The 27,972-nt window shown below is 35.0% G+C and overlaps 1 protein-coding gene across 1 annotated transcript in view; it reads right to left on the bottom strand.

Moving 5' to 3' along the window:
• SEMA3D (semaphorin 3D) overlaps positions 1-27,972 on the bottom strand; it is a 193,897-nt gene that overhangs the window by 58,168 nt on the left and 107,757 nt on the right. The window contains exons 4-7 of the mRNA XM_028525669.2: positions 23,630-23,692; positions 14,894-15,013; positions 10,168-10,261; positions 7,435-7,563 (exon numbers count right to left, since the gene is read on the bottom strand). Of these exons, the coding sequence (XP_028381470.1) occupies positions 7,435-7,563; positions 10,168-10,261; positions 14,894-15,013; positions 23,630-23,692 (406 nt within the window). The remainder of the gene's footprint in view (positions 1-7,434; positions 7,564-10,167; positions 10,262-14,893; positions 15,014-23,629; positions 23,693-27,972) is intronic.

The following is a 27,972-nucleotide window of genomic DNA, read 5'->3' as shown; positions in this document are numbered from 1 at the left end:
CAATCCTAGATTGCATAAAAGATAAATTTTAGAAAACCATGAAAACTGTTTTAAATTCTCTTTTCTAATTGATCTTAAATTAGCAAGGTTGAGTAATAATTCTCATTTTTTATTTAAGTATATTAACTTTTCTTAAAAAAACTCTTTGTGGAAATAAATTTTCCTACAAATGTGGTATCAGGATTTTAGCAAAATTTGTGAAAATAAAGACTACATTTAATTAGTATTATAATCAGGGCATTGGAAAAGGAAAACTGGTAGGATTAGAAATATAAAAATTAATAAAACTGACTCTTCACTTTAAACCAATTACAATCTAAATGAAAGAAATATTAACATATGGCCAACATATATGGCTAAGGAGGCCTCATGTTAATGTTTCCAATGACTAAAAGAAGGTTGTGACAGCAGGCAAACACAAAGACAACCAACTGTGGGCTCCCACACACACAGGCCAGACATTAATAACAGTCTACAGAACTTTTTGAATTTACAGATGCCTCAACTCAATGTCACTGACTTGGCTGAAAGTCTCCAGTTGCACTGGCATGTACATATTTTAAAACATAGAGATATGAAAATAAATAAAACCTTATAGGTGATTCTTATAAGCATCTAGGATTAAAAGTCACTGACATAGATTACCATTTCCTACATGTAATGGGGACCCTAAATGCAGAATTTATTTATAAAAATTGTTCTCACATTGTTTAAACTTCAGTCACCTTTAGGTACTTGACACAATACACTTATCAAGACATTTTTCCACTGATCAAAAAAGTTTTTGAACTTGTCAATTTTGATGCCTTTTAGGGCTTTTGCCATTTTTTGTTTCACCTCTTCTACCTAGATAAAATGTTTCCCTTTGAGGACTTTTTTCATTGGGGAAACAAAAAAAGTCATATCGGGCAAGATCAGGTGAACAGGGAGGGTAGGAAATAGGGTCATGCTGTTTTTGGTCAAAACAGCTGAATACTCAGAGCAGTGTAGGCAGGTTTGCTCATAAATCACTCATCGTGAAGTGGGCAAATATGTTGAAAGAGTCTTCCAAAAAATTCACTGAAGCCTCTCACAGCCTCTCACAACAACACCAGCTGGTACACTGATACAGACGGGTTCCTAGAACACTCAGCTAGCAGGGGAAGCCTGTACTACAAGGAGCCCACCCTCCAGAAGATAATTTCATTCCATATAACAGTGGTTTTGTTGTCTTTATTCCATGACTTTTTGTTTTATTTAAATCTATTTTAAATGCTGGTTGCTTTTCCAGTATTATAAGAAAATTGTTTTGGAATACTGTACAAAAATTGAATAGTGGAAGTATTTAAGCCATATATTTACTGTATGAAGAAATCTAATTATGAAAAAAGAGTATTAAATAGTACTCTATTCTTTGATTTAAATAATAAGGATATTTATGAGTAAAAAATATACACATTTCAAGAACAGAGAATTTCTTTCTTGCAGAGTCAAATAAGGTCCTATCTTAGAACACTGATGTTAGTATTTCATGATAAAAACTCTTTCCTGACTTGCTGCCAAACTTGGGTAAAAATAGGTATCATTTAATCAGTGTATGACATGCATCGTTGTTGAATTAAATAATTTAAAATCATACCAATAGACACCTGGGCTCTATTATAGCACATTTTTCCTCATTGGTGTTTGAAACACATGTCCTAATAGGAATGGAGTTTGTGCACATGCATTTTCACAAATGAACTCTGAGCACAACAGCCAGAGTCACTGCCAAATGAAAAATGGCATCGATCCATGTGGCCTGCAGTGCAGACCACTTTCAGTTCTCCCTGTGAACCTCTGCTCACCCAGATGAGCTCACCTACACCACACCAATGCTCAGTGACTCTCTGGCTCTCCTTCACTTCTCCTGGTAATATCATTTTCCTACTACTTTTGAAAAATGCTATCCTTCTGTGCAGGAGAAGAATTTATAGGCAACAGAGCACTCCAAAAGAAACTTCAAATAAAAAACTGCTTCCATATGTTAAAAATGAAAAATTAAAACAAAAGTTCTCATTTACTTCAGGAAAGAAAACAAAAACATATGCATCCAAGGGGTCATCATTTGTTTTTATTTTCCAGACTTTACTTTTGTACTAAAATTCTTACAAAAACTCTACTGTGTCTGAGTAACCACTTTTACTGGTATCTGTTGTCCTATTTTCTGATATGCTCTAAGATTAAGTTGAGGAATAAAGTGTGGAATCATCTAACTGTTCATCTAGAACTCCCCGTAGTATTTCTATTTCACCTTTGTAATTTTTCATTCTCCTGTTAGGTATTTAATAGATGGATTAATTTCTCAGAGAAGGGATCAGAATTCATATTTCTTAAGTCCTTTTGGAACTGGATTAGATAAAGCCCTAGAGAAATTCTGACAAGGATCTTTGGACTAGTAAGCGAAGAGGTTAAGTGATCTCATTCTGGTTAATTCTAGGCAGAGCAAAGAACAAATTCTTTAAGGATTTCAAGTGCCATCAGTGGTTCAGTGATAAAAATGGACTTACAAAAGATTCATGTAGTATCATAACTTTAAAAAGGTTAATTATGTAAATTCTGCATCCTAACAGCTGAGTACACAATTGTAAATTTATTTATTTATGTATGTATGTATGTATTTATTTAATTTTTATTGTTGTTCAGTTACAGTTGCCCCACCTTTTTACCTCTTTGCTTTCCCCTAACCCATCCCCTCCTCATTAATCCCCCCATTGTCCATACCCATGAGTCCCCTCTTTCTGTTCCTTTGCTTACCCCCTCTCCCTCTTTCCCCGCATTATCCACACCCTCCCCCCTCTAATCACTGTCAGCTTGTTCTTTATTTCCAAGTCTCTGGTTTCATTTTGCCCATTTGTTGATTAGGTTCCACTCTAATTTAATTTAACTGTTTAATTTTATCTCATCTTAACACAATATCAGTTTACCTTTAGAAGAGTTTAGTTCATCACAGACATGTATAAAAGAGGATTTTAAATTGAAAATTAAAGTACAGAAAGCAAAGTTTAACATAAAAATTCTCAAACTGCCTAACCAGAAATAAATTTAATACAATAACATATTAACATATTAAAATAAACAAATTAGACATTGACCTCATTGTTTAAAATATTAAATATCAGTTCTTTCAACCTGGAAAAAATTTTGTGAAATCCAGGAATGAGTTTTACATCTACATGCTAAATAAATAGTAAAGAAAATTTATATATATGTTGAATTATGATATTGTGGGCTCTTGTACATAAGCAATAAACAAGTATACTTTAGACCACAGCTGTTCAATAGAAATTTCCAAGATGATGGAAATATCTTGTATCTGTGCTATCCAATATGGTAGCTCCTAGCCCATGTGGTTATTAGTGCTTTATATATGTGACTAGTGTGGCTAAGAAACCAAATTTTCAATTTATTTAATTTTACTTAACTAAAATGTAAATAACCACACGTGCCTAGTGCCTACTATACTGGATAGAGCAAGTAGGCTATGTCATTAACTGTCCTGTGTTAGGTCCAGGACAAAGGAAGAGGCCTTTGTCCCTTAACTGCCACCACAGTGGGAGTCCAGCTTCTAAATCCTGGAGACATGATATGCTGTTCTTGTCAGAATTTGGCATTGTGATAAAAGGATGGGCCTGGCAGTTAGGAAACCTGGGCATCATTCTTCTTCATACTCTCTCAATTTGGGGAACATAAGGTTGAATAACATAATGTCTGAAATAACATTCGTTCTCCGTACTCAACACAGCTCCTCTAACAATCACTGTATTTTGTCTCCCCATACTTCCGACACCAGTCAGATGACCCACTGGCCTGTCTTTGGACCCTAGGCTGATGACATTGAAAAATGGCCACTTTTCAGAATGGAAGACAGAAATGCTCCCTAAGCAAGCCAGTTTTTTTTTTTTTTGCCTTAGTATGTCAGGTACTTCCTCATTCTAGGAATCTGCTAAGTTTCTGTAATTCCTCCCTTGCACTGTCCTAGTTTCCTCGGACAAGGAGCTCCTGACTGACTGGGTCTCCCGAAGCACTGTGCTATTCTAATTTCCACCAGCCCATCCCTCCGCAAACCTCTGACCAGGTGCTCACAACACTGGAATGGACTCCTGCTAGACTGGAAATGATTTTAAAAACAATAAAATAATGGCAATAAACCAGAGATAAGGTGACGGAGACCTACGGGAAGACGGTGGTCATGAAAATAACAAGGTCAATAGATATTTTGAAGGAAGTAAAGGCCCTCAGCAAAAGATTAAATAAAAGGTTAAAGGAGAGGAAGGAATCAAAGATAATTTCAAGGTAACTGAGAGGATGAAGTTAAACTTATGACAGATAAAAATCAGGAAACTGGTAGTGAAGGATAGGTTACAAAGGAAAAGCAAGATAATTTTAAAGTTAGACTCATAAAATTTTAGATTTTAGATACAATTAGTCTTTTATATGCCTACCTCTGTATCTGTATCTATCTACACATGTATACGTTTGAGGAAATTTCAAACAAAGGATCACTAAACAACTTGTAAAAATCTCAAAGCACTTTACTGGCATAATCAAAGCTAAGGCTCAGATATCTTTATTCCCATATGAAACAACTAGTTTCTTCTAATTGGAGATGGAACTATAAGGTATCCAAATAAATATTTTAAGGGCACTTAGTTACAAGAAAAGGCTGGAAATGTAGTTTTCTGGAAACACTAGAACCCAGGAAACAATGGAAACTATTAGAATTTGATGAGCTCGCAGTTAGGAAGTGCAGAGAGAGGGAAAAGGGGGGTCAATAGTCAAAACTGTTAAATGGATGCAGAGAATCAGAGCGTTCAGGGTTTCGGTCCCACCCCACACTGCTCTGCTTTCGGGAATAAGTAATGATGGTGATGGTAACCTTGACACTGAAACTGCTCTTAGTCCTTACAACACTATGAATATTATTATTATTCCAATGTTTTAGAGAATTTGGATGCACGGGAAGATTTGACTAAGGTTACACGTATTTAAACTTAACAGGATTTAAATTAAACAGAAACAGAGCTATAATTTTTGTCTAAATTGGGACTCTTTTGAGAGTAAAAGAACAACAGAGATAAACTGGAAACAGCTAGGCAAAGGAGGTTATATTGTGCCCCCGTGATTAACCACTAAGCAATCTGCCTTAAACATTCTAGAACCATGAATGTTCTCCTAATGCTTCATCATTTGCCTGAATTCAATCCACAGAAAATTTCTGTTGTGTATACTTTCTCCCATCTTCAATTTCTTGCTTTCTGAGAGCTTCTTTAATTACAAATTTTTTCCAGTCTCTAAAATCTCTTGAAATCTTTCAAATTCTTCTATTTCCAAACAAATATCTTCTCTTTCAAATATTCATTCCTGCATATTCTCATGACCACCTCCACTGCCACCCCTTTGCTCCTGTCCCATCCCCATTTTCCTGTTTTATGCAGTGGCCTCTTCTCTCTCTTTCCTCCTTCTCCTGCAGTCTTCCCTTCATGCTACTGTCCGTTCCCTTCATCAGAAACAGAGATCTGATGCCTCTGTTAAGACCAGGGAATGGGGTAAGGGGTAAAAAAAGAATGAACTTCTAGTTATAAAATAAATAATATATGGGGATATAATATACAGTATGGTGACTATAGTTATTAATGTTATACAGCATATTTAAATGTTGCTGAGAGTAAATCTTGAATGTTCTCATAAAATGAAAAAAATTTGTAACTATGTCCAGTGATGGATGTTGCTACACTTACTGTAGAGATCATTTTGCAATATATACAAGTGTAGAATCATTATGGTGTACACCCCCGATATAATGTTACATGTCAATTATACCGTGAAAATTAGAAAACAATAATAAATTTAACCATAGATAACTTCCTGTTGGTCTCAGGATAATATTTACAGCTCTCCAGCCCCATCTGCCACTCTCTTCCTGTGCCTCAGGCATTCTTCATCCAAGAGGTCAGCAACCCTCCCTATAATCTGTGCAGGCCCAGGGTGTACCACAGCATTCAGAAAGCCACAGGCCCTCAAATGTTTATTAAGAGAGTGTTCAACCACCTCAGAGGCTTTCTACTTTGTAAGTCTCTGCACACAACCCTGAGAGCAGCATGCTAGGCAGCTAATAGTTGAATAAATATTTCCTACATTTATTGTTTCAGCAATGCTTCAGACTTCTTTATGGACATCACAGTTAAGGAAAAAAATGAAATACTCCTTTAAATGGTAATATAAACTTCTCAAGGCTGGAAAATACAATCTATATTTCATTTTAAAGCCTTAAGTGCATCTTGTTACCTAAAGCCTTAAGTGTATCTTGTTACCTAAGCCAATAACTAAGCTTTTCTGTTGGTAAAATCCATGGAGTCTCTATTAAGTGGAGTTTCTCCACGAAACCTCCCAATGCTCAAGAAGACAGTCCTGTCTTGCATGAGTGTTAAGAAATCACTTAGCTGGGGATAGTCGAAATTTGTGTTATGTATTGATAGGGTTCTCTTTTGGTCAATGAAATTCACATTGTTGTGTAAACAAATGGATCTGGAAGTTAAAGTGTTTTTCCCCTTTGTTTATGTTGTCACTCTAAATGATGTAGAGAGATAGATAGCCCACAGGACATTTCTACCCAGGCCTCCCCGACTAAAACCCAGTATTTATGGTGGGAATAAGAAATGCTGTCTGCCTGCTCAAACAGTAATGCTGTTCTTCTGCCACGCAGTAGACTAAAGTGCTATGTCAATTAGAGAAACATTAGAAAAATCATGATAAAACCTGACTTGTTGGAAGGCGGTGGAGAAGAAAAAAAATCCTTGCATTATTCCTTGAATGAAAGAAATATATTTAGGTTTTGTTGTTGTTTTTTTATTTTTTTTTTTTTGGTGGGGGTTGTTTTATTGGACTACTGTATGATCCTTATAAAAAAGTAATTAAACTAGTGTGAGTATCAATACACTTAGGGATATGTCTCAACTGAAACACAACTTATCCTTAAACAAAAGAATAATCTAACCCCTTTCCATTCTGCTCATAAGCAGAATTTGCCTTAGTCATCAAAAAGAGGCTGCAGGAGAAAGACGCTAACTTGAAGCCTGAGCAACTGACAAGCTGTAAGACCTTGATCAATTTCCTCAGCTTCCCTCTAACTCAGTTTACTCATCTTTAAGAAGTGTTTAATAATTATATATACCACATAGGTCATTTGTGAATATCAAAAAAAAAATCAAAGCATAGAAGTGTGAACAATAACACATTCAAAAAATGTCAGCTATTATTATATACACAACATGTCTAACTTAGTAAGAAATTTCTTCAAGTGTATTTTTAACTGAGTTGAATCACTTATCCCAAAACACAGCTGAATGAATAAAAATGAGTTTTTTATCTTTTGAAGAGCAAGGCAAAACAATCAAAAGTGAGAAAACCACTAACCATTGAGCCAGTAGTGCTCTGAAATGTCAGTTCTGATGTAATGGTGGTCCTGAGTAGGCCCGAGGGACCGCGTGAATGCGGTGTCTTTGCCAAGGAAATCAGAAGCTGTTCCAGAGTAGAGGTACTCATCTGGTGGGAGAAAAGAATACACAGGACTTCTAAGGGTTTACCAGCGGATGCTATTTATAATATACCAGTTTCACAGCAAGAAACCAAAGATGCTTATTGCCTAACATCAGAATATATTGATATTATAATTCATAAATTTCACACTCATATTTTGAAAAATTTGCTTAAAGAAAAGATAACACAATAAACTTTGTAAGCTGATGACAGATACCTGAATACGATAAAGGTCAAAGTCGCTGAATCAATAACTGCATGTGTATTGGATTCACTTATGAATGAGCTCTTCTTTCCCTTCTCACAAATAAGGATATATCATAATTAGGAGTTCCTCGTTGTAGCAACACACAGAAATATTAAAGAGTAAATGCCATAATGAGGAATGGATTGTGTAATTAGTATTTACTTAACCAACACAACCTCAGTGACCACAGCTTCTCTTTGCCTAATCTCTGCTGAAAGGGAGCTTTCAGCACTGAAGTCATTCTTTGTAATTATAACATTTTGCATTCCTTGTAGCTAGTCACGGCTCTAATAGTTCTGATAAACAGGAATTCCTGAAAAGGGACAGAAAGGAATGATGTTGCCTTTACTGCATACCAAACTTCTTTGTCCTGTTTATTATGTAAAGTGCATATCCATGTTTTATTGGGGGAGGGTGGAGAGAGAGAAAAGAAGAAAGAGAAGGAAAGGGTGAGACAGAGGGGTGGGGAGGGGACAGGAAAGAGGGAGAGAAAGAAATGAGTTTAGAGGGGAAGAGGCTGAGAGGGGAAAGGTGGGTGGGAAGATAGGTGGAGGAGGGGGGGACAGGAAGGAGTAGAAGATGACCTGAGGAGGAGGAGACAAAGAAAATAAAGAAGGGAGAGGAAATGCAGGAGGAGTGGTAGACAAATGGACTGGGGGGGAGAAAAAAAGGAGGGGAGGTCAAATTTTCCCCAGTGTTTGTTAGTGCATTGTTGGGGTGGAGGGAGGTAGCAGAAAAGCTTCTACCCCTGTGGTAGAATATCTTGCCCTTCTGAGAGCTAAGCTTCTATTTCAAGAAATCTTCTCTTAGTCAATTTCTATGGGTTACCCTTAATAGACCAAAATAAAAAAATGGCTAATCTCTACAGAGCATTTAAATATTTTAAGTGCCTAAATAAAAGAACAACTAACAGCATTGTTTTATCACTGAAATCCAGTTTTCCTCAGAAAAATAATCTTTAAATTTTTGTCTTTGTGTGTTTCAGATACTTTCTAAATCCTCTGATCCTATTCATCCAAATAAGTTTTTACTGAAGACAACCAACCTAAATAATGCCAATAGCCAACTTCAAAGGAAAAAAAAACATAAAAGAGAGAAATCCAGTTATGTGAAGTAGATGCTGACACGGTACTGCTTTCATCTCTTGATGCATCCCCTAGATATTTCATTGTGGGGCAAATTTTTAAAACTAGAAGCACACAAACAAATCAGTAAAAACATTATGAAAAAAGTTTGGTAAAAACGAAGGAAACAAATGATTAGTTTGAAACAAAATTTCAAATACTTGAACATTTTCACAGGGAAAAAAAGAAAACTGTATCTTTCTACTCCCAAAATAGAATCTGCAGATCCAGACTTTAAAACTGTCTTCTTTGTATTTAAATTACTTAGGGATTCCTGAGAGGGGTTGGTTACCAGTGCCCACAGTCTGTTGTTTTGTATTAAGGGCGTGTTAACCCTTCTTAACAGAGCAGAATCACAAATCCTCTGTCTCATTTTTTTTAGGATAATGACTGAGCATTAGTCACGATTTTCAAAACACACAAAAACATACACTTTCACTTCAAAGGAAGATCACGAGTTCTCACTAAGTGAAAATTGAAATGTCATGGTGCTTCACTCTCATGAGTACTCAAGCATTTGATAGACAAGTTAAATAAAAAGAGATGGCATTCACGAACCAAACCAAGACAAAAGGAGTTCTTGTGGTTGAAATTCAGAAGTTGTGCTGACATTCCTTGGAGCAGTCTTCAGACCACACAGTACTGCCTGCCTTCATCAAACACAAGAGTTGTCTCATAAGCAAATTTAAGATGTATATGAAGCAAGAGAAGACTGAATGTGCTAGCAAAAATGTCACATTTCCACTAATATAATCAGGTTATGGGGAATTCGAAAGTTAAGGTGTTATAACTTTCTATTACCTGTACTCTATAGTTTGATTCATTTATTTTATTAATTTATCCACTCATGTCTTATTATTAATCTTTCCACTTAAATCTTAAAAAAAATTTTGCAGCATATTATGTTTAAGAAATGACTAAATTTATAGGGGCATGGCTTAGTATAAGAAAATGGGAGACATTTAAATGCAATATTTCAGAACAAGTGAGCATGTGTCATTTGCATTAAAAAATTCAACCATAAGTTCATGTAAAATGTAACTGTGGAGACATTAAGAATGGCTGAGACCTCACTGTATTGATAAGGATGCTAAGTATAGAGAGATTTGGCACTAAAATACTATAACCAAATAGGGGAAGATTCCAAAATAACCTAACTCAATATGAAAATGTAGTTTAATCTGCACATACCTTTGGAGAAAAACACCTGAAGCGAGAACTGCCTGTCACTGATCTTACCTGTCATTACTGAAGCGAAAGGCTGTTGAGGATCAAACGGACATTTCAGCCTGCCAGACTCCAAATTGTATGTGTCTAGTTTGAACACAACTTCCTGTTATGAGAAATATTAACACAAAGTGAGATTTCTTCAAGTATCAGAATCAGTAAGAACACAGGAGATAAGAACTAAATTCTAACTCATTAATTCAACAAAAACCAACTGAGCATATGTTATGTGCATCATGCTGTGCTCCTCAACTCTTTAGCAAATATTATTTCTGGCAAGACTCAATTCCTGTGTTTTGGTCTCTGTTTGCCCAAAGTAGTAGTAATAGTAATAACAATAACAATAACAATAACAATAATAATAGTAATAATACTGATGAATGGATTTATCAATCAGAAGTACTAATATATACTCATCAATTCGTTAGGCCTGGACCACTATTATTATCATATCACCAACAAACACAAATATTCCTTAAGCCTAATAAATAACTTATTGAACTTAATAAGTCAATTTCCTTATCTAAAAAATGTTTACTATAATAATTATACTTTCATAGCTTTATGGTCTATTTACCTAAGCAGCTGCAACTACTCCAATAACTTAAGCTTTGTTGGATTTTGTAATTTTAGTGACAAAATGTTCTAAGGTAGGCAGTTCATTTACAGAGCTGTTGATGCATGTGGGCGAAAAATATCCCGTTACAGCATTTTCACTATTATGAAAACACTGTACACATTAAAAGCCACATAGTTATTTTGGCTGAAACATCTATTTGTACAATAGTGGCCACAGACAGAATGACACTAGCATACTTTTAATATTCAGGAAAAAATAACATTTTAAGTTAAACTTTCCAAGAAAAATACGAATGTATAATGAATACGGTCCCACGAGCTAAAACGTTCATAATAACAATGACAACACCACCATCCAGCAAAAAGGCTGGTGACTCACCCTGCCTACGTGCTAGAGAAATTCAGAATTTCAGACACTTTCTCTCCATGGTGTGCCTACAAAGTTTTACCGGGACACACACACATGTCATAAGAAAGGACCATTCAGTGCTACTTATCTAGAAAGCAAGCAGCGAAGCAAGAGGGAGCGAGGCCTTGGATTATTACTGCATCATGTGCCATGTCAGATCTCTAAAGTTCATGCTTTTACCTAATTTATCTCAGAATTCAAACTCATGAACCTAAAATGTGTTGAAATCAATTACTAGTAGCCTCACAGTGACCATGTAATATGATCAAGCCCAAGCATGTTTAATTAGAACAAGTCAGCTAATGACAAGTTGTGATAGCAGGGACTAGGCACAAAAAAGTCCAGTGAGAACACATTTAGGGCATGCTTTCCAACCGTGGACGGGGCTAGAGATTCTCAGGAAGAAAAAAAGAAACACTTGTAGATAGTGGCTCTTAAGTATGTTTCATTATCATTAAGGGAACATTATTCCCCACAGATCAAACGGAACTGTTGGCTCTAAAGCCTATAATGGGATATTGTAGAAGGAAACAGCAAGCTGAATCCTGGTATGCCAGAAGATTATAGTGAAGAGCTAAAAAAGAAAACCGAGAAAATATCTGAGATAATGTCACAGTTGATGCAAAGTACTAAATACTCCCTTATAATTGTACAGACTTCTGTTTTCAAAGTGCAACATTTCATTAAATTCTCAAGATAAGCCTGTAAAATTGTTATTTGTGGAAGCTGAGGACAAGGTCTCCCTTATAATCTCCTGGAGAAGGGAGATAGCAGCAAAGTGTTTCTCTGAGCCAAGAGTCAAGGACACCAGAAGGAAAATGACGTCAAAAATAATGGCTGATTAAATGGACTTCCACAGATAATTGACTGAATTACATGGCACTCTAACTTTGGAGACTTCAACTTTGTACGATTTTTTTTCCCATTTAATTACTTAACTGTAAGCAATTATGCAAAAACATATCTACCTAAGCTGCACACAGAAATATTTTTTAAATAAAGCAATAAGAATGATACATCCTGGCTGGTGTGGCTCAGTGGATTGAGTACCAGCCTGCCAACCTGAAGGTGGCCCAGGCATGATTCCCACTCAGGACACATGCCTGAGTTGTGGGCAAGGTCCCCAGTGCGGGGCATGCAAGAGGCAACTAATATATCTCACATGGTGATGTTTTTCTCCCTCTCTTTCTCCCTCCCTTTCCCTCTCTCTAAAACCTAAAAAGAAAAAAAAAGAATGAGAGGAAATATTTAATCATCACAACTAGGCAAAGTTATTATTAATACCATTATTTAAAGACAGGATTTGTAGCAGCAGAGGGAAGAAAGAACATACTTCCAGTCCAATTATTTAACAGTTATCAGGCACTCCTAATTTTGCAGAGTACGTGTGTGTGTATATATACATACATGCATATATACAGCAGATGCTATTTTTATATGAAATTTATATAATACTTTTGAAATCATTGTCTCTCTACCTTTCTGTGTTCCTGTTGCCTACTACTATGGCTGAATATTAAGTGGCTGGAATGCAGCAAGTGCTATGCCAAAGCCTATACTATAATTTTCTCATTTTATCCTCAAAATTACTCGGTGAGGTCCTTAGTATTTCTATCACCATTTTGCTGAATAAACAGAAGCTTGGAGAGCTCATGCAATGTGCATAAGACCAAGGAGCTGGTAAACGATGGGAGCATAATTCAAACGCTGGCTCCCCAAGTGCCAATGATTACTTGTTGACAACAGCCCTGACTTCTGTCCTGAAATCCAGATCCCACTGCCCCGCTGGCGCGACCTCCTGGACATTTCTCAAATGCAGAGCATAGCAACCAACTCACCATTCTCCCCACAAACTCGTTACTATTCTCACCTCAATAAGTAACACCACTCTCTAACTCACTGCCAAAGTCATAAATCTGGGATTAATTTTAGCTTTTTCTATCCTTCTTCCCTTTGCCCTGCTGCACTGAACAGGAGTCCCCAGAAAGGGGATTTCCCTCACTTCTCTCCTCCATCCTTTTTATATATATGACTGTCCCGTCTTCTCATCCCCTCCAGAGCAACCTTATCTATCTTGAACATGGAAGAGCCTTCCAAATTCCCTCTGGAAGAACAATGAATACCTGGGACCAATAATTCATTTAAAAAATTAACAATCTTCAAGCAGGGCTGAATACAATTACCTGTACTCCTGACTAGCAGCAAACTCACAGGGCTCAATACCCCCCTTCACTTGCAATTCTCTTACTCAGAGAACTTGTAAAATTCATGGCCCCTGGGCTTCTTGACAGTCCCAAGCTAAATAATTAGCTCCATGTAAATTCCTTTTCAGCACTTGTGATTTTTAGGAGCTAAAGAACACTCTTCGCATCCCTCAGCAGGTTGTGAGTTTGGCCTTTAGCCTCAGGCCTCAAAACACATCCAAGCTGTGGGGCTATCTCATATAATTACACCCTATGCTGTGAGCTGCTATTATATATTATCCTTCATCAAAGCTCGGCAGAGGACATTACACAAGCAGCAAAGAATGATGGATTCCAGTTGCCAAGTCTCCTAGTGGTTCAGAGCTAAACTATCAGGGTTGCTTTATTTTCAAACAGTAGAGTCTGGGCTGGTTAGACAAGTTGGTTAGAGAGGAAAATTTATCCAGCCACAGTCATGGATTTGATTTGTGCATGAATCCGTTAAGCCAATGTAAAGAAACCTGTTCCATAAACTCAGACTTAAGTTCAAACATGCAGCGAATTATCCTGCAAATATATGTGGTTATTCACATGAAGTATACACATAAACATAAGGATGACAGTGCAACCCATCAACTCATACAAAGATACACTTCAGAGCACATGTTCTAAAGCTCAGTTGTGCAGGCTTGCTTAGAGACAGACTGCTTTGGTTCAGTTCCTTGTTAGACCATGTAGTAGTTGGGTGATCTTGGACACGTTATTTAATTCCACTGAAACTCAATTTTTTTCTAACTTGTAAATTAGGAGTAAAAAAGGTAATAACTTCAATAACTTCATTGAGAGTGTTGTGAAATTCCAAAGATACAATCCATGCAACATGACTGCCACAATCGATGACATAAAAAGGCATGCTAATATATTAGTTATTAATTAAATCACTGAAATCTGTATGTTTCTCATTTATTGAAATGCTCATAAATAGCTGGAATACATTTCTCCTAATTAATACATACTTTATTCCCACTGTATCAATTTTGGTCCAGCAGAAAAAAAAATGGGTTCATGTGCAAATATGGCTACCTATACAATTATAAGAAAAATGTTAAATGTTCTGTACTTAGTCTCCACCATTGTAAACATAAGTAATAGGTCAAATTTGTTGAATGGGAAAAACAAAATTTCTTATAAGATACAATTCCATTGCCATGTCCTTTGGCAAATGGATTTTTACCAACAGCAACATAGTATACAACTCTAGTTGTAAATGAACCTCAAGAGAAAATAAAGACACATAGAGTTCATGGGAAAAAAGCGCTTCAACATTTTACTATCAGTTTTGATCATCTTACTAAAAAAACAAACATTTGATAGAAAAATTTTTCATTAGGTACATAAGGTGTGGAACAAAATAACAACCCATAAAGTGTCTGGGAACATGAGTTTTTATGTAGTTCATAAACTATTTTGACTCAATCTTTACATTCAAATCTTCCTGTTTAATGTCTTAGGCATTAAGTAACAAAATATTACAATGCATTGTTTTCATGCAATTTCATTACATTACCTCCTTGTAGACTCCAAGATCAATATATCCACATATTGGATGAAATGCTCCAGTTCCACACACATAAATGTGAGTTTTGTTATAGGGTTGAAGTACCCGAATGAAATTTGCACATTCTGTCTATTGAGCATAAAAAAAAAAAAAGCATTAGCACACAATTCAACTTTTGGATAGATTGTTATTCATGCCACCTGTTTTTTAAGTAGATAAATCATCAGAAATATGGGAAAATGAAAAAGATTTATGAGAAATGCTTAAACACCTGTCTTATCAAAGGAGGCAAAACAAATTTTACTGTATATAATGCACACCCAGGTTTTTGGCCCAAACTTTCAAGAAAAAAATGTTTCATTTTAATTTTTTAATTTAATTTTTAATTTATATATACAACTGATTATTATAATTCCAGGGTATTATTAGAGTTACACTTTTAACACATGTGCATAAGTAAAAAAATTAAAATATTTTGGAATTAGTACTACCCATGTATAATGCACATCCTTATTTTTCCCTCAAAAAACTAAGCAAAAAGGTGCACATTATACGTGGCAAAATATGTTACCATAGAAACTATGGCTTAAATAAGTGACTTTGAAGCTTTTTGAAGTTTTAAAGGTTGTGAACTAATTAAGTGCTAGAATGTACATCTCTATAGAGGTACCCAGTGGGATCTAGATAATGAATATACATAGAGCATTAATGACATATCCATGCTTTCTTTCAAGAATTCCCTAGAGAACAAAACCCATCATGTTCTGATGTCTACATATTGGCTATACCATACAGATTCTACTGTTCGTAACATCAACTGTCTCAGCTACAGTGAACCAAACACTGAACGCAGATGTATTTCCCTGTCTATGTGTCCCGCCCACTCTTCTTGCTGGGATCGCCCTGCCACTTTGTTTCTCTTTATTTTCAATATTACAGAGCCGTTAAGACTCAGATTAACTTCTGTTTATTCCAAGAATCTCTTCTGTTTTTTTTCATGAATATGTTTTGCACCAAGTTCAATTTTCTAAGATACTTTTACATTTCTAATTGTTTTGCATATGCTTAGGCCTAAAAACATTTCTTACATCCTCATTATCTTTATAATAATTATTTTCTATCCCTCAGTTACTTGTAACTAGTGACTCTCAATTTTTCGTATCATTTTTGTTATTATATATTATTTTCAATTTACCATCTATAAGTGACTTCTTATCATTACAAAATTATTAGAAACAATTTTTAAACCATAGGTTCATGATTCCTATACCCCAAGACCCCTGAGAAAACTTGGCCGTAGCACACTTTCATTCTAAATTGACTTTACTCAAGAGGCGGGCAGGTATTTACTATGGAAGTTGGAAACCTATGAAATCACTGAAATCATTTTTTAAAAAATTCCACTTTCTCCCTGTTGTCACTGTTGTTATGAGGATTGTTAGGAAAAATCTAAACACACACACATGCATGCACACACACAGAAAATGCCAATACTTAAATGGGTTGGTAGGAGGGTTCATAGAATGACATTTAAAAGATTTAAAAAAGCAGATAACTGAATTAATAGGATGTTACATCCTTAATTAATAGGATGGTTTAAATTAGATAATATAATATTTAATAACTGTTTATCACTTGCCCTATATACTAAATATCAATATCTGAGTGGCTCTTCTGATTATACAGGGAAAAGCTATGTCAGCATACTGTGACAGAGTTCCTAGTATCTATCCAGCCACCCCAGCAATTTTGTATGTCTTCAGAATTTGTACATCCCAATTAATGAAATGAGCACGTGTTATGTTGCTTAAGACTATACAAAAGGACAATAGTTGTCCCTCAGCCATACAAGTAAAGGATGTTTCTTTCTCAGATAGGAATATTTAGCCTAATAAAAGCAGGATTACTGAATATGATTGCTTAGATTGTATGCTGAAAAGAATAATCACATCTAAAGATGCGCAAGTCACACTACAGACATCTTTATTGTCCTGAATATTTTCATGAGTCTAGTATGTGTTCCCACATATTTCTTATATGTAAACTCCCCAAAAAGGAACACTTTATATTTATTAAGACAATTTTCTGATAGACAGTCTTGTTTAACAAAATCATGTCAGTTTTGTACTTTCATGCCAAGGTATCTGAAAATGAGAACCTCTTTTCTATTTTCAGAAAGGCACCATGGGAAACTGGCTTCATGTCCCTTAATACCACGTTAGGCAGTCTCAAACAAAATCCTAACTCAGAGAGTGAATATGCTGTACTAATGGCTTTGAACAAATGATGGTGACACAGTAATGTAAGAACTGCTCAGGCAGAAAGTCTAAAAATGGATGCAGTCACCAGCTAAACTGTGATGATGCTCCATTGCTGGGGTAAGAGGTTTTAATTTTCTCTTTTATTTTGCTCACTCATGCACACTGAAGGGACTTTTATCTCTTACTCTTTCCCTCCCTTAAGAGATGTATGGAAGGGTGAGATCTACACAAGGAATAGTACATGGGGAGGGTAAGAGTAGACTTGTACAACTGGAGTGAGGTGAGATTGAGTCACTGGCAAATATTTCATATTTTCCCAAACGTTCTTGAAGGGTAATTGGTACACACTGAATATTTGTGTCCTCCCAAAATTCACAGGTTGAAAACCCTAACTTCCCGGTGTGATGGTACTAGGAGATGGGGTGTTTGGGAGGGAATCAATTGAAGAAGAGGTCCTGAGGTCAGGATCCTAATTACGGGATTACGAAGAGACTGGGGAACTTGCTCTCCCACTGTCTGCCGCAGGAAGATACAACAGGAAGATGACCCTCTGCAAGCCCAGAACAGAATTTTCCCCAGGAACCAAACCAGCCAGCACCTTGATCTTGGCCTTGTCAGCCTCCTGAACTGTGAGAAATAAGTGTCTGTGTGTTAAGCCACCTAGTTGGCATTACTTTGTTATAGTAGCCCAAGGTGAATAAGACATTAGTTTTATCAGATTCTAAACTAAATATTTGTAAAAAGAAATAAAACAATTTCCTTTCCAGCTGACAAATTACAGAGTCAGAGAGATTAAGGACTCTGAGAGACACAGCACTGTTTATAAAGGTAAATAGGTCCAGGGTAAAGTTTTATACACGTAAGAGATATAATTTTATTGTTATTGCGAAGAAAAAGCTCTGAATCACACCTAAAGCATTTCACATCCTTCAGCTTGTCTAGGAGTACTTTAGCCCAGGAAAGCAACCTATTATGCTAGTTTCTGACTTGGTAAAATATCCTCAAGGACTTAGGAAATTCCTCCCTTCTCTTAGGTTGGGCTGACATGGAGTAGAACAAGGTATGGATGGATCCTGAGTTATCCGACATATATATTTGACAAAAAAAGTCAACATTGTTCAAACATCTCTGTACTCAAGTTGATAGAGAATGGTTCTCTAAGCAGCCTGGAGGCAATGAAAAGGCATTGGCTTTTTCCTTGGAAAGAACCTGAGAAACAAAGATCCTAGAAGATAAGGTCTCAATTCAAAATTGCCTGAAGTGGACATTTCAGCCAAACCAGTGTTGTGAGGCGAAAACTTTATACAATGATTTCCCCTTTAATTTGTAACTTATTTTTTTTGTCTCAAAGATTCTCTGTTGTTTTCTTTTTATACACAAAGTTTCCAAGTTTTGTTTAAAGAGTAGGAGCAATAATTAACTTGATTTAATTCACTTAGTGACTTGCATGGCTATTAATGGTAGTATAGTTCCGTGAGGCATGAAGGAAGGTAACATTGAGAAGCAGTTTTTTCAACTTTCTCAGAAAGCTGGCCAGTTTCTCAGTTATTACTTACAATGGCAAGGGTTGCTGCTTGTGACCAAACAATTCAATTTACTGAGTAATATATATATATATATATATATATATATATATATATATATACTCCTCTTAGAAAAAGTATTGAACTTCTCCTTCCTTCCCTTATTTCTCCTACCTACTCCCCTTCCCACCTACTCCCCTCCCCCTCCATCCATTTGAAGAGAGAGAAATGGAGAGAAAGAGAGAAAACAAGCATCAACTTTTTAAAATTCTCTCAAGTGACATTTGTTTCAATATTTTATCTCTCACAGACATCCACACTGGTATATATAACTAAATAAAAGAAATATAAAACTGAGTTAATAATTGGAGAAAGACAAATATGTTTTAGTCTATGTATTAACACTTGGAATTGTAGTCTCTCTCTATATACCTGGAAAAATATTAACAAAATAGAAATATGAGTAATTCTCTAGATTTAAATATAGTCTAATTAAATCCAATATATATTTATATATTTTTCTGGTAATTGACTTATAATTTGTTAACTTTATTTAGGTTACATGTAGAAAGACACTCATAATTTAGGCATCTGGTCTGTTTCTATTTTTAGAATATGTTTCAGAATACTGTGATCATCAAACATTTTTGTTCATTCTTCTCATGCCTGTCATCATGCTGCATGTTAGGTTTGTCTAGCAAATCTCAGATAGAATCCCGTCTGCAGAAACATCTGCTCAGGTCTTATAGTTTTGAAAATAATTTAACATTTAGAGCAAGTACATGAAAATCCAAATATCATATTCTCCCTTAAAAACGGAAGATTAAACAGTGGAGATTTCTATAGAGCTAAACACAGTGGTGGTATGAGGGCAAAGGTAAACATTCTAAAGAAAAACAAATTGAGAGCTATGATTACTTCAATATTTAAAAATCTATATCAAATAAGACAACTTGGAAAGAATATTTTTATATCAGTGGATCACAAAGTAATAATATACTTTATATTATATGTGATATATATATATAGTTATATGTAATTTGCAAATCTTGAAAATCTGTAAATAACCAATAAGGAAAAGGAACACACTAAAATTTTTAAAATGAACAAATTGTAGGGTATGCCATTCCAAAAATAAATTATAATTTTACAACTACATAGAATATTTAGCTTAAACAGTAATTAAAAATTTGCAAAGTAAAACAACAAAAATAACTTTTTGTTGGTAAACATTTCATATATTTACTTTATTCACTTATGTTTTAGAATTAAATATTAGCTATATGGGAAATATACTCTTTCATGAACATCACTGCTGGTTAACACATGAGAGACATACACTTTCTGGAGGGCCATTTTGCAATGTGTATAAAAATTTTTATAATTTTTGACCAGTGATTCTACTCAATAGTCAAAGATGCTCACAGATTTTTATATGAGGTTTTCCATGGGCAGCATCACTTACAAAAACTAAAACTGGATTTATACCAAACTTCTAACAATAGGGGATTGATGAAATAATATATAGAGGAATGCAGTATAGCTATTAAAAGTAGTGTTATAAAAAGAAATTTAATGACATGGGAAAATACAGCAGTCTGTGAAATGAAAAAAAAATGTTAAGGGGCTATGTATACAATGATTTCATTCTGAAAAACAGTAAATAGATAAGATAGAAGAATAAACACCAAATGTCACCAGCTATCTCTGGGTAATGTTCACGGAGGATGAAACATTTACAGATGATTTCTATGTAATTTGCAAACTTTTTACAATGAATACTTTGTTTCACTTTCAGATGTTCTAAAAAAAATAAAATGTATCACAGAACTTTAGAAAAGCAGGACCCTTTTAATGCTATGTAACGTCTCTATTGACAGATTGTACGCCTCCAGATTCCACAGTTCCCCTGACACAGGCCAGGCTGCCTGCACCATTCTTTCGCCTGGAGTGACCTGTTTACTACCCCACTCTTTGCAGTCAGGACTGAAGACATTTCTTTAGTAACTTTCTTTTGAAAAATATCATAAGCAGAAACAAGGTACTACCGAAGAGCTTTCTGCCATCTCTTTCCTTCCTTGAAGTAACCTGGAGACTCTTGGACAATGTGCAATAGTTCTCCTTTGTTCCCTCATTTTCTGCTTCCTCCCCACTCCAATTAGCTAACTTTCATTATGGTAAATAATTCACTATTTTTCAGTTATATAGTACCTTTGTGGAAAGGGACAGTCTTTCCAAACACTTGTTAATTCTAAACACACTCTTGGGAATGAGGTAAAAATTACAGAGAGAAGGGAAACGAGAGGGTAATGCCAAAGCTAGTAAAAGGTGTCAATAAAACCCCACACTTGTCTCAGTTCTCTGTTGGCAGAAATCTGTGCGATGCTGAATAATGAGGATCCATATCATGGTGACATTGAGGAGAGAAGTTATTGGAGGGTTACAGATTTCAGACCTTACACGGAGAGTGCAGACCTTTATGTGTAAGGTGTCGTCAGTGTTGTGTAAGAGAACAGACTGTGGGAGCAAAACTTCTGGACACAATTTCTGGCTTCACTATTTTACTAGATATGTGATACTGGGCAAGTCATTTAATTTTTCTGGCCTCAGTCTTCTCATCCAGAAAATGAGAAACAACAATAAAATCTAGCATATAGTATAGTCATAAGGATTAAATGAGATTATAAAGCATTAAAAACAACTCCCAGAACATGGTAAGTGCTATAACAGTGTTAGCTATTCTTAGGAATGCTAAAATATAAAGTTATTTTAAAGGGACAAATTAAAAAGGAGACAAAAACTTGTATTATCCCTATATGAATCAACATCAGACTCTAAAGATGTCAGGGAAAGGAGAAAATCTTCCCAATTTTCTAATCCTGGGTTAGCAGTAGGTGTGCTTAAAGGTTAGAGGTTACTACGGGCTCCCCAGTACAATGGAATTGGAAGGATAGTTTTCATCCGCTGGGTCCTATGTGCTCTAGGATGCCACCTCCGGAAAAGTTTATCACCCTTTGCTTTAGCTTAATAATAGGGGCAACTGAGTTACTATATAACCAGAACTGGTGAACATACTGAAATGGGAACACTGTCACAATTAAAACCTCCTCTGACTGTTTGACCTTGAGTATTTATCCCTTATCCACTCCATGGGAAAACTGATGTTAGTTTACTGGAGTAAATTTGAAACACCTTTTTCCTACTTGCCTCCTTATCATACACTCAATACTGGTGAAACAGAAAATATTAAGGCATTTGTACTGTTTGTGGCATGCTTCTACATAAAATTAATCAACAGAGTAATTTTGAAATCTTCATAACCAAAGCATCTTTTTTCCCACAAATTCAAAAACTATTGACGCTTTTGTAGACCTAGGCACTTGCTCGGAGTTTGGATATTGTAACAGGGTGAAGAGATTAGAGACATGAGAGAAAGAAAAATATATTCTAGCACAGTTTAATCTCTTTCGTTTCTAGTAAAATAAACATAAAAATTGTTTTCTGTTGCATTTGATGCTACCATTCCCTGATACATTTCTACTAACATAAACGTGTCTGAAAAGGTCACATTTAATGCTGCTAACTGAATACAAAATTAGGCATAATCAAAACTTTGTTTTGTTTTGATTGATTTGTTTTGCTGTACTGTGACTACATGTAACTTATTGGGTAATATCTGTACCACTCATTAGAGTGAAAGCTCCATGACAACAGATGCTCTATCACTTTCAGACACATATTTAGGCTCTTAATAAATATTAGTTTAATAAATGACTAAGCAAGTGAGTGAGCAAATTTCTTGTCTCAGATTCTTAATCTTCTAGCCTTCTGCTTAATTCGTTAGGCATCATGTGTCATATTATGTTACTTTTATCACATAAATAAAATGAGAATTTTAAAATCTTATTTGGCTTTCATATAACACACACTATTTGTTGCTACTGAATATGAAGGCGTTGCTCTGCTTCGTTACCCTGGGCTACTGTGATCAGAGGCAACATTTAGAGGATGTTGCAAAAGAAGACTCAATAGTCCATGTTTTTGCCCAAAGTTAGAACCTCTTATCATCCTGAGTTACATGCAGGAAGTGATTTATTTGGCGGGGGGGGGGGAGCCGTTCTCCCTATCTCCACAGTGCAAAAAGTCAGAGTAGAACACAGAGCATCTGGCCTACATCAGAGCACTCAGATGAGGAGAAGAGGCAGTCGTTGCTAGAGACAACACAGGCAAAAACATGTGGGGGAGCATGCATGGCACCTGGGACAATGCAAAAGCAATCCAGAAAGGTCACCCCAAAGATGAGTATGTTTAGTCATACCCACCTATAAGGCTTTTCTTTCATCCTTAAGTTAGCTTAAAGTACAAGTTTATACTAGGACCCCACTATTTACCCTTTATAAGGTATTTTATATAATTATGCTTTAGTAAACTTTAGAGTAAAACATTCTCATTTTTATTCCAGAATGTTGTGTCATTCATTTTTAACCAATCCTTCTTAATATCTCTACATGTCGAGTTTTGAAAGAATGCTTCTAAGTTTTGTAACTTTAATTTTAAACCAAATTAAAGTAAGTATCAATTGTATGTAATGCTAAAACTGAGGGCTTTGTATACATTCACAAAGAACATGCATGTAAATGAGAAATATAGAATCCTAGAAATATAATATTTTCTGATGGTTTATTTTGAATATTTTAAATGCAACTGAGATTTTTCTGCAAGAAAAATAATAATATTCAGAGTTAACACTATAGAAAGTTTGGTAATTATACATTTCTGAGAATAATGTTACTCCTTTTAGCGAGATAGAAATACTTTATACCATAATCTTTAAACAGAATAAGTTAGTGTAGCTTTAAAAATAGTACACTAATGTCATTAATTCAATAAAACCCTATATAAATATTTACTATCATATCAGTACCAATTAAACAAAGATATTTTTAAAGTCTCATACTTACATTGGCGTCTTTCCCAGCTAATTTACATAATTCCACCCGTTCCTTTGCAGCAGGCCAATAAATCTGTAAAACATTTCAAGGCGTGTTAGGATCGAATATCTACAACACCCTAAATTCTAATTAGGGAAGTGAGTATGTGAATTTAAACAGTGGATATCAAGCCAAGAACATATTGTTAGATATGATGTAAGAATTTTGAGATTTAAATAATGTCCAAAGTCACCCTAAAAAAATTCCTGAAAAAAAACTGTACAGAGACATCCACTGAGACATCTCACTTGTTTATCTTATTTACTTTTATTTTTAAAAGATTTATTTTTAGAGAGGGAAGGGAGAGAGAGAGAGAGAGAGAAAGAGAGAGAGAAACATCAATGTGCGGTTGCTGGGGGTCATGGCCTGCAACCCAGGTATGTGGTCTGTCTGGGAATCGAACCTGTGATGCTTTGGTTTGCAGCTCGCCCTCAATCCACTGAGCTACACCAGTCAGGGCTCTTATTTATTTTTAAAAGCATTTATTAATGGGTAAGTTATGTTGATAAAGCCATGAATTCTCATCGTGATATAAACAAAATTTCAGGTTAGCATTTGCTTAAGTAAGAGATTCTATTTTTTACCCTGTTTTTCTGTGTTTACTCAGAGTGGTAGTGCATCATAAACAAGGGTAGCGAGGTATGTGTAACAGCTCTTTGTCACACATGAGTTATCACTTCAAGTCAAAGATCAATGTGAATTTGATGACAATACAAGGTGGGCAAAAGTAGGTTTACAGTTGCTCATATATAACATGATATAATAAATAATAAAAGAATAAACTGTTTTTTGCATCCTCACAACTGTGAACCTACTTTTGCCCCACTGCATTTAATACATATGGAGTTCAGACACATCTGTTGCTTAGTTAAGCCTATTATATTCACCATCTTATTTAGATCTCACGATGACCCTAGGAGATAGCTGTATTTACTCTCCCCATTTTCAGGTCAGAAAACTTATTCATACAGCCATGAAATAACATGTTGAGGGCCCTGAAACTAGTTCAAAACAAAGCCAAAATAGGACCCAAAGTGTCTCTTGGACTTACAGGGGGGAGTCTCAACCATTATATAACAAATATCATTTAGACAGATAATTAAGGACAAGAGCTGCAAACTCCTTGATTGGTAGCTTTTAATCATATTTTTAACAGCTTTGAATTTATCACAAAGTTTTTTTTAACAAACTTTAGAAATTCTGTCAGGAAGCTTTTACAACATGAGGTTCAAACAGTTAGGCTACTCCTTTAGCTTACAGAAAGAAATGTTCTTTGTTAAGCTATAGGCAAGAAGAAACAAGAAAAGCAAGCTCTGAGCTGCTTCTAAAGTTCCAAGAGTTCCTGACAAACTTTTATGTTTCTCACCAGTGTTAACAGAAATGTTTTCAGAGGTGAGAGAACGAAAAATATCCTGAGGGAATACACTGGGACTTGTTAAACCTGGAATTAAATGGTTTAGAAGTCACTAAGGTTTACATGATATTATCTTCATAGTGAAATTTAGGATTCTGTGTCTGAATGAAGGAGAGAGAACAGTGGTCAACCTCTCTCAATAGCAATAAAATTATTGAGATTTTTAAGTGAAGCAAGGTTGTTCATTTAGAGTACATTGTAGCAACCTACAACCCGAACGTGTGCATAGGCAGGGTGGCTAAGCCAGCTGTAGGTCAGATGACAACCTAACATTGATCTGGTTCACAGTAAGGACCTAACGATGCTATTTATTCAGACGTGGTTTACAACACTGCAATTACACATTCACACAATTTTACACAGTGGTCAGCAGGAAAACATGAATGGAGTATAGGCAACATTAAAAAGCAATAAGAATGGATCTCAGCAATTTATTATTACATGAAAAAAATCCTTAAAATTACAAACAGCATAATCCCCTTAGAATAATGTTAAAAACAACTAAAATACAATAGAAACTTTATATATAATATATGATAAATATGTAAAAAGAGAAAGCATGAGACTGATGAATATAGGATTCAGAAAAATGATTACCCAAGATCGAAAAAAAATGGAAAATTCATGGTAAGAAACAAGTCATATACCCAAACTTAGCTTTTGCTCTGAATGGCATATTTTCAGGTGTTTAATACATACTTAAAAACAACTAAGTAATGTAAGTTAGTAAATAAATAAACCAAAATGGTGCATACATATGCCAATTAACAATAGTCAGTCATCAACCTGGAATTACGAAGTTCCAAGTTAATGAATAAAAGGATAAGTGAATAGTAAAAATAAAGCAGTGTAGCTGACAGGAAATTTGAAATTTTTTCAAGTTGTTTTTTAATCGCCAATAGAAAAAATACTGAACTGAGTATTCTTTTCCTCTCCTTTAAAATGGCATCTTGAATTTATGAAATTTTTGCTTCATATTTGATCTTATGAGCTCAAGGTATCTTCTCATTTTTTCTTGCTGAATCATTTTTTAAAAATGTTAATTGTGATAAAATATACATAACAAAATTTGCCATCTTATCCATTGTAAGTGTACGGTTCGGTAGTAAGCATATTCCCTTTGTGCCACAAATCTCCAGAATTCTTTCATTGTGCAAAACTGCAACTTTATACTTACTGATTCTTGAGTATTATAGTGATTTTACAAAAGACAGCTTTTTGTCATTGGAAGGAAAATAAATTGTACACAGAATGCATCTCCATGATCTCACAATTGGTTTAATCTTTAGCTCATTTTCTTTGTTCTCTAATCTGTATTAGTATTTCCTTGAGTCCTTTAGATATGTTAGTTCCTGTTCTTTTTTTATTTTATAAGATGGTCAGATTTATCATATTTCCAAAATAAATTTAGGACAAGTATTTATAGATTTGCTTAAACCTGAATATATTATTGGCATTAATACTATAGACAAAAGGAAAGTATAAACTCTTTCATATTAAGTAAATGAGACTTAAAGAGGAGAAAGGTCATCAAAGGGTTTTATTATTTTTTTCCCTTAATCCAGTGTACTGGATGATTGAGTTAAAAAGTAAATTATGAAATAAATAATGTTTTGAAAACTTATTTTGAATATATGTATGGGGGTTCAAAAAGAAAGGAGTTATTTAAACATTGACAAAATGTGGAGGCAATCTCTGTATCATTTTTGAAACCTAAGTGGAAGTTCCAAAGTTAGCACAGAGTAGTTCCTGATCGTTAATCATTTGCTCATTAGGCACATGATTATGAGGGGCCTTCTGTATGCCCAGAAAGGTGCGGCACTCAGGTGGTAAGATTAGAGAAAGGAAGACAGCTCTGCAAATGGATAAAGGAAATTATTTCCATAGGAGATACAGGTAAAGAGAGAAGAGAGCAGGGGGGATGGAGTCACTGCATTCAGGCAGCACCAGAGAAGGCCAAGTGATAAACAAAAGTCTCTATCAGCCTTGACTTCTGAGCCACTTTTTAAATTGCTTGCTCTTAATAGTTTCAACACTAATGTAATAGTTTAGTTTAATATTTTCTACTCTAATTTGATCTTAAGAACATGACATTAAAACAGTGATTTTAGATTATTTTTCTCTTTGCAAAGGAATACAAATATCTAAAAGATGTTTTAGTATTTTTTTACATTTTCAGTTATTGATTATAAGTCATGTGATTATAAATTGAATATGCCACCCTAGTTAATGAAGCAATGAAACTAAAATTATAAGTTTTAGAGACTTGGGATTTGAATAGTGGGTAAATATTATGTTAAGAAGCACAGCAAGGGTTTTCAGGAAAATTATAAAGGACGCATGCACAAAACCAAGGAGAAGGGTGGAAGCAGGGGAGAAAGGTGGGCATGGCTGGTGGGGGGTAGTGGAGGGGGGTAGATGCAGACAACTGTACTTGAACAACAAAATAGTTTTTAAAAAAGAATAAAGATACACAGCACTGGGAATTTGTTGGATTCCCGAAACCAGTTTTAATAAAGTCTTCTATTTTTCTGTTTATAAAGCAGACTTCCAAGATGTTATCTTATTTTTCATCATTTACCTTCAATCCCATAGAGTTTAGCACCTGTTAAAAATATTAATTATCCCTAGGACATTATTATTATTGCACAGGAATTCTAAGGCAGTAATACAAAGATAATTTTATTTCTTAAGGTAACATTCAAGCCTTCAAGAATCTAGAAATCACAAATAAAATTACCTTCATAACAACTACCTAGGAGATATCTGACTGTCTTCCAGACTCTAAACATATACTTAAAAAGGAAAACCACTGTAGTTGTGCCAATATTTAAAACATATCATTCTAATTATGATTTCTGGTGGGATTTTATTTGACTTGCCACCTGGTCATTAGAAT

This window comes from Phyllostomus discolor, chromosome 10 (genome assembly GCF_004126475.2).
Source record: "Phyllostomus discolor isolate MPI-MPIP mPhyDis1 chromosome 10, mPhyDis1.pri.v3, whole genome shotgun sequence".
In the NCBI taxonomy this organism is placed as follows: Eukaryota; Metazoa; Chordata; class Mammalia; order Chiroptera; family Phyllostomidae; genus Phyllostomus; species Phyllostomus discolor.
The sequence above is the reverse complement of the archived record's forward strand: the minus strand, read 5'-3'. Positions and strand labels throughout refer to the sequence as shown.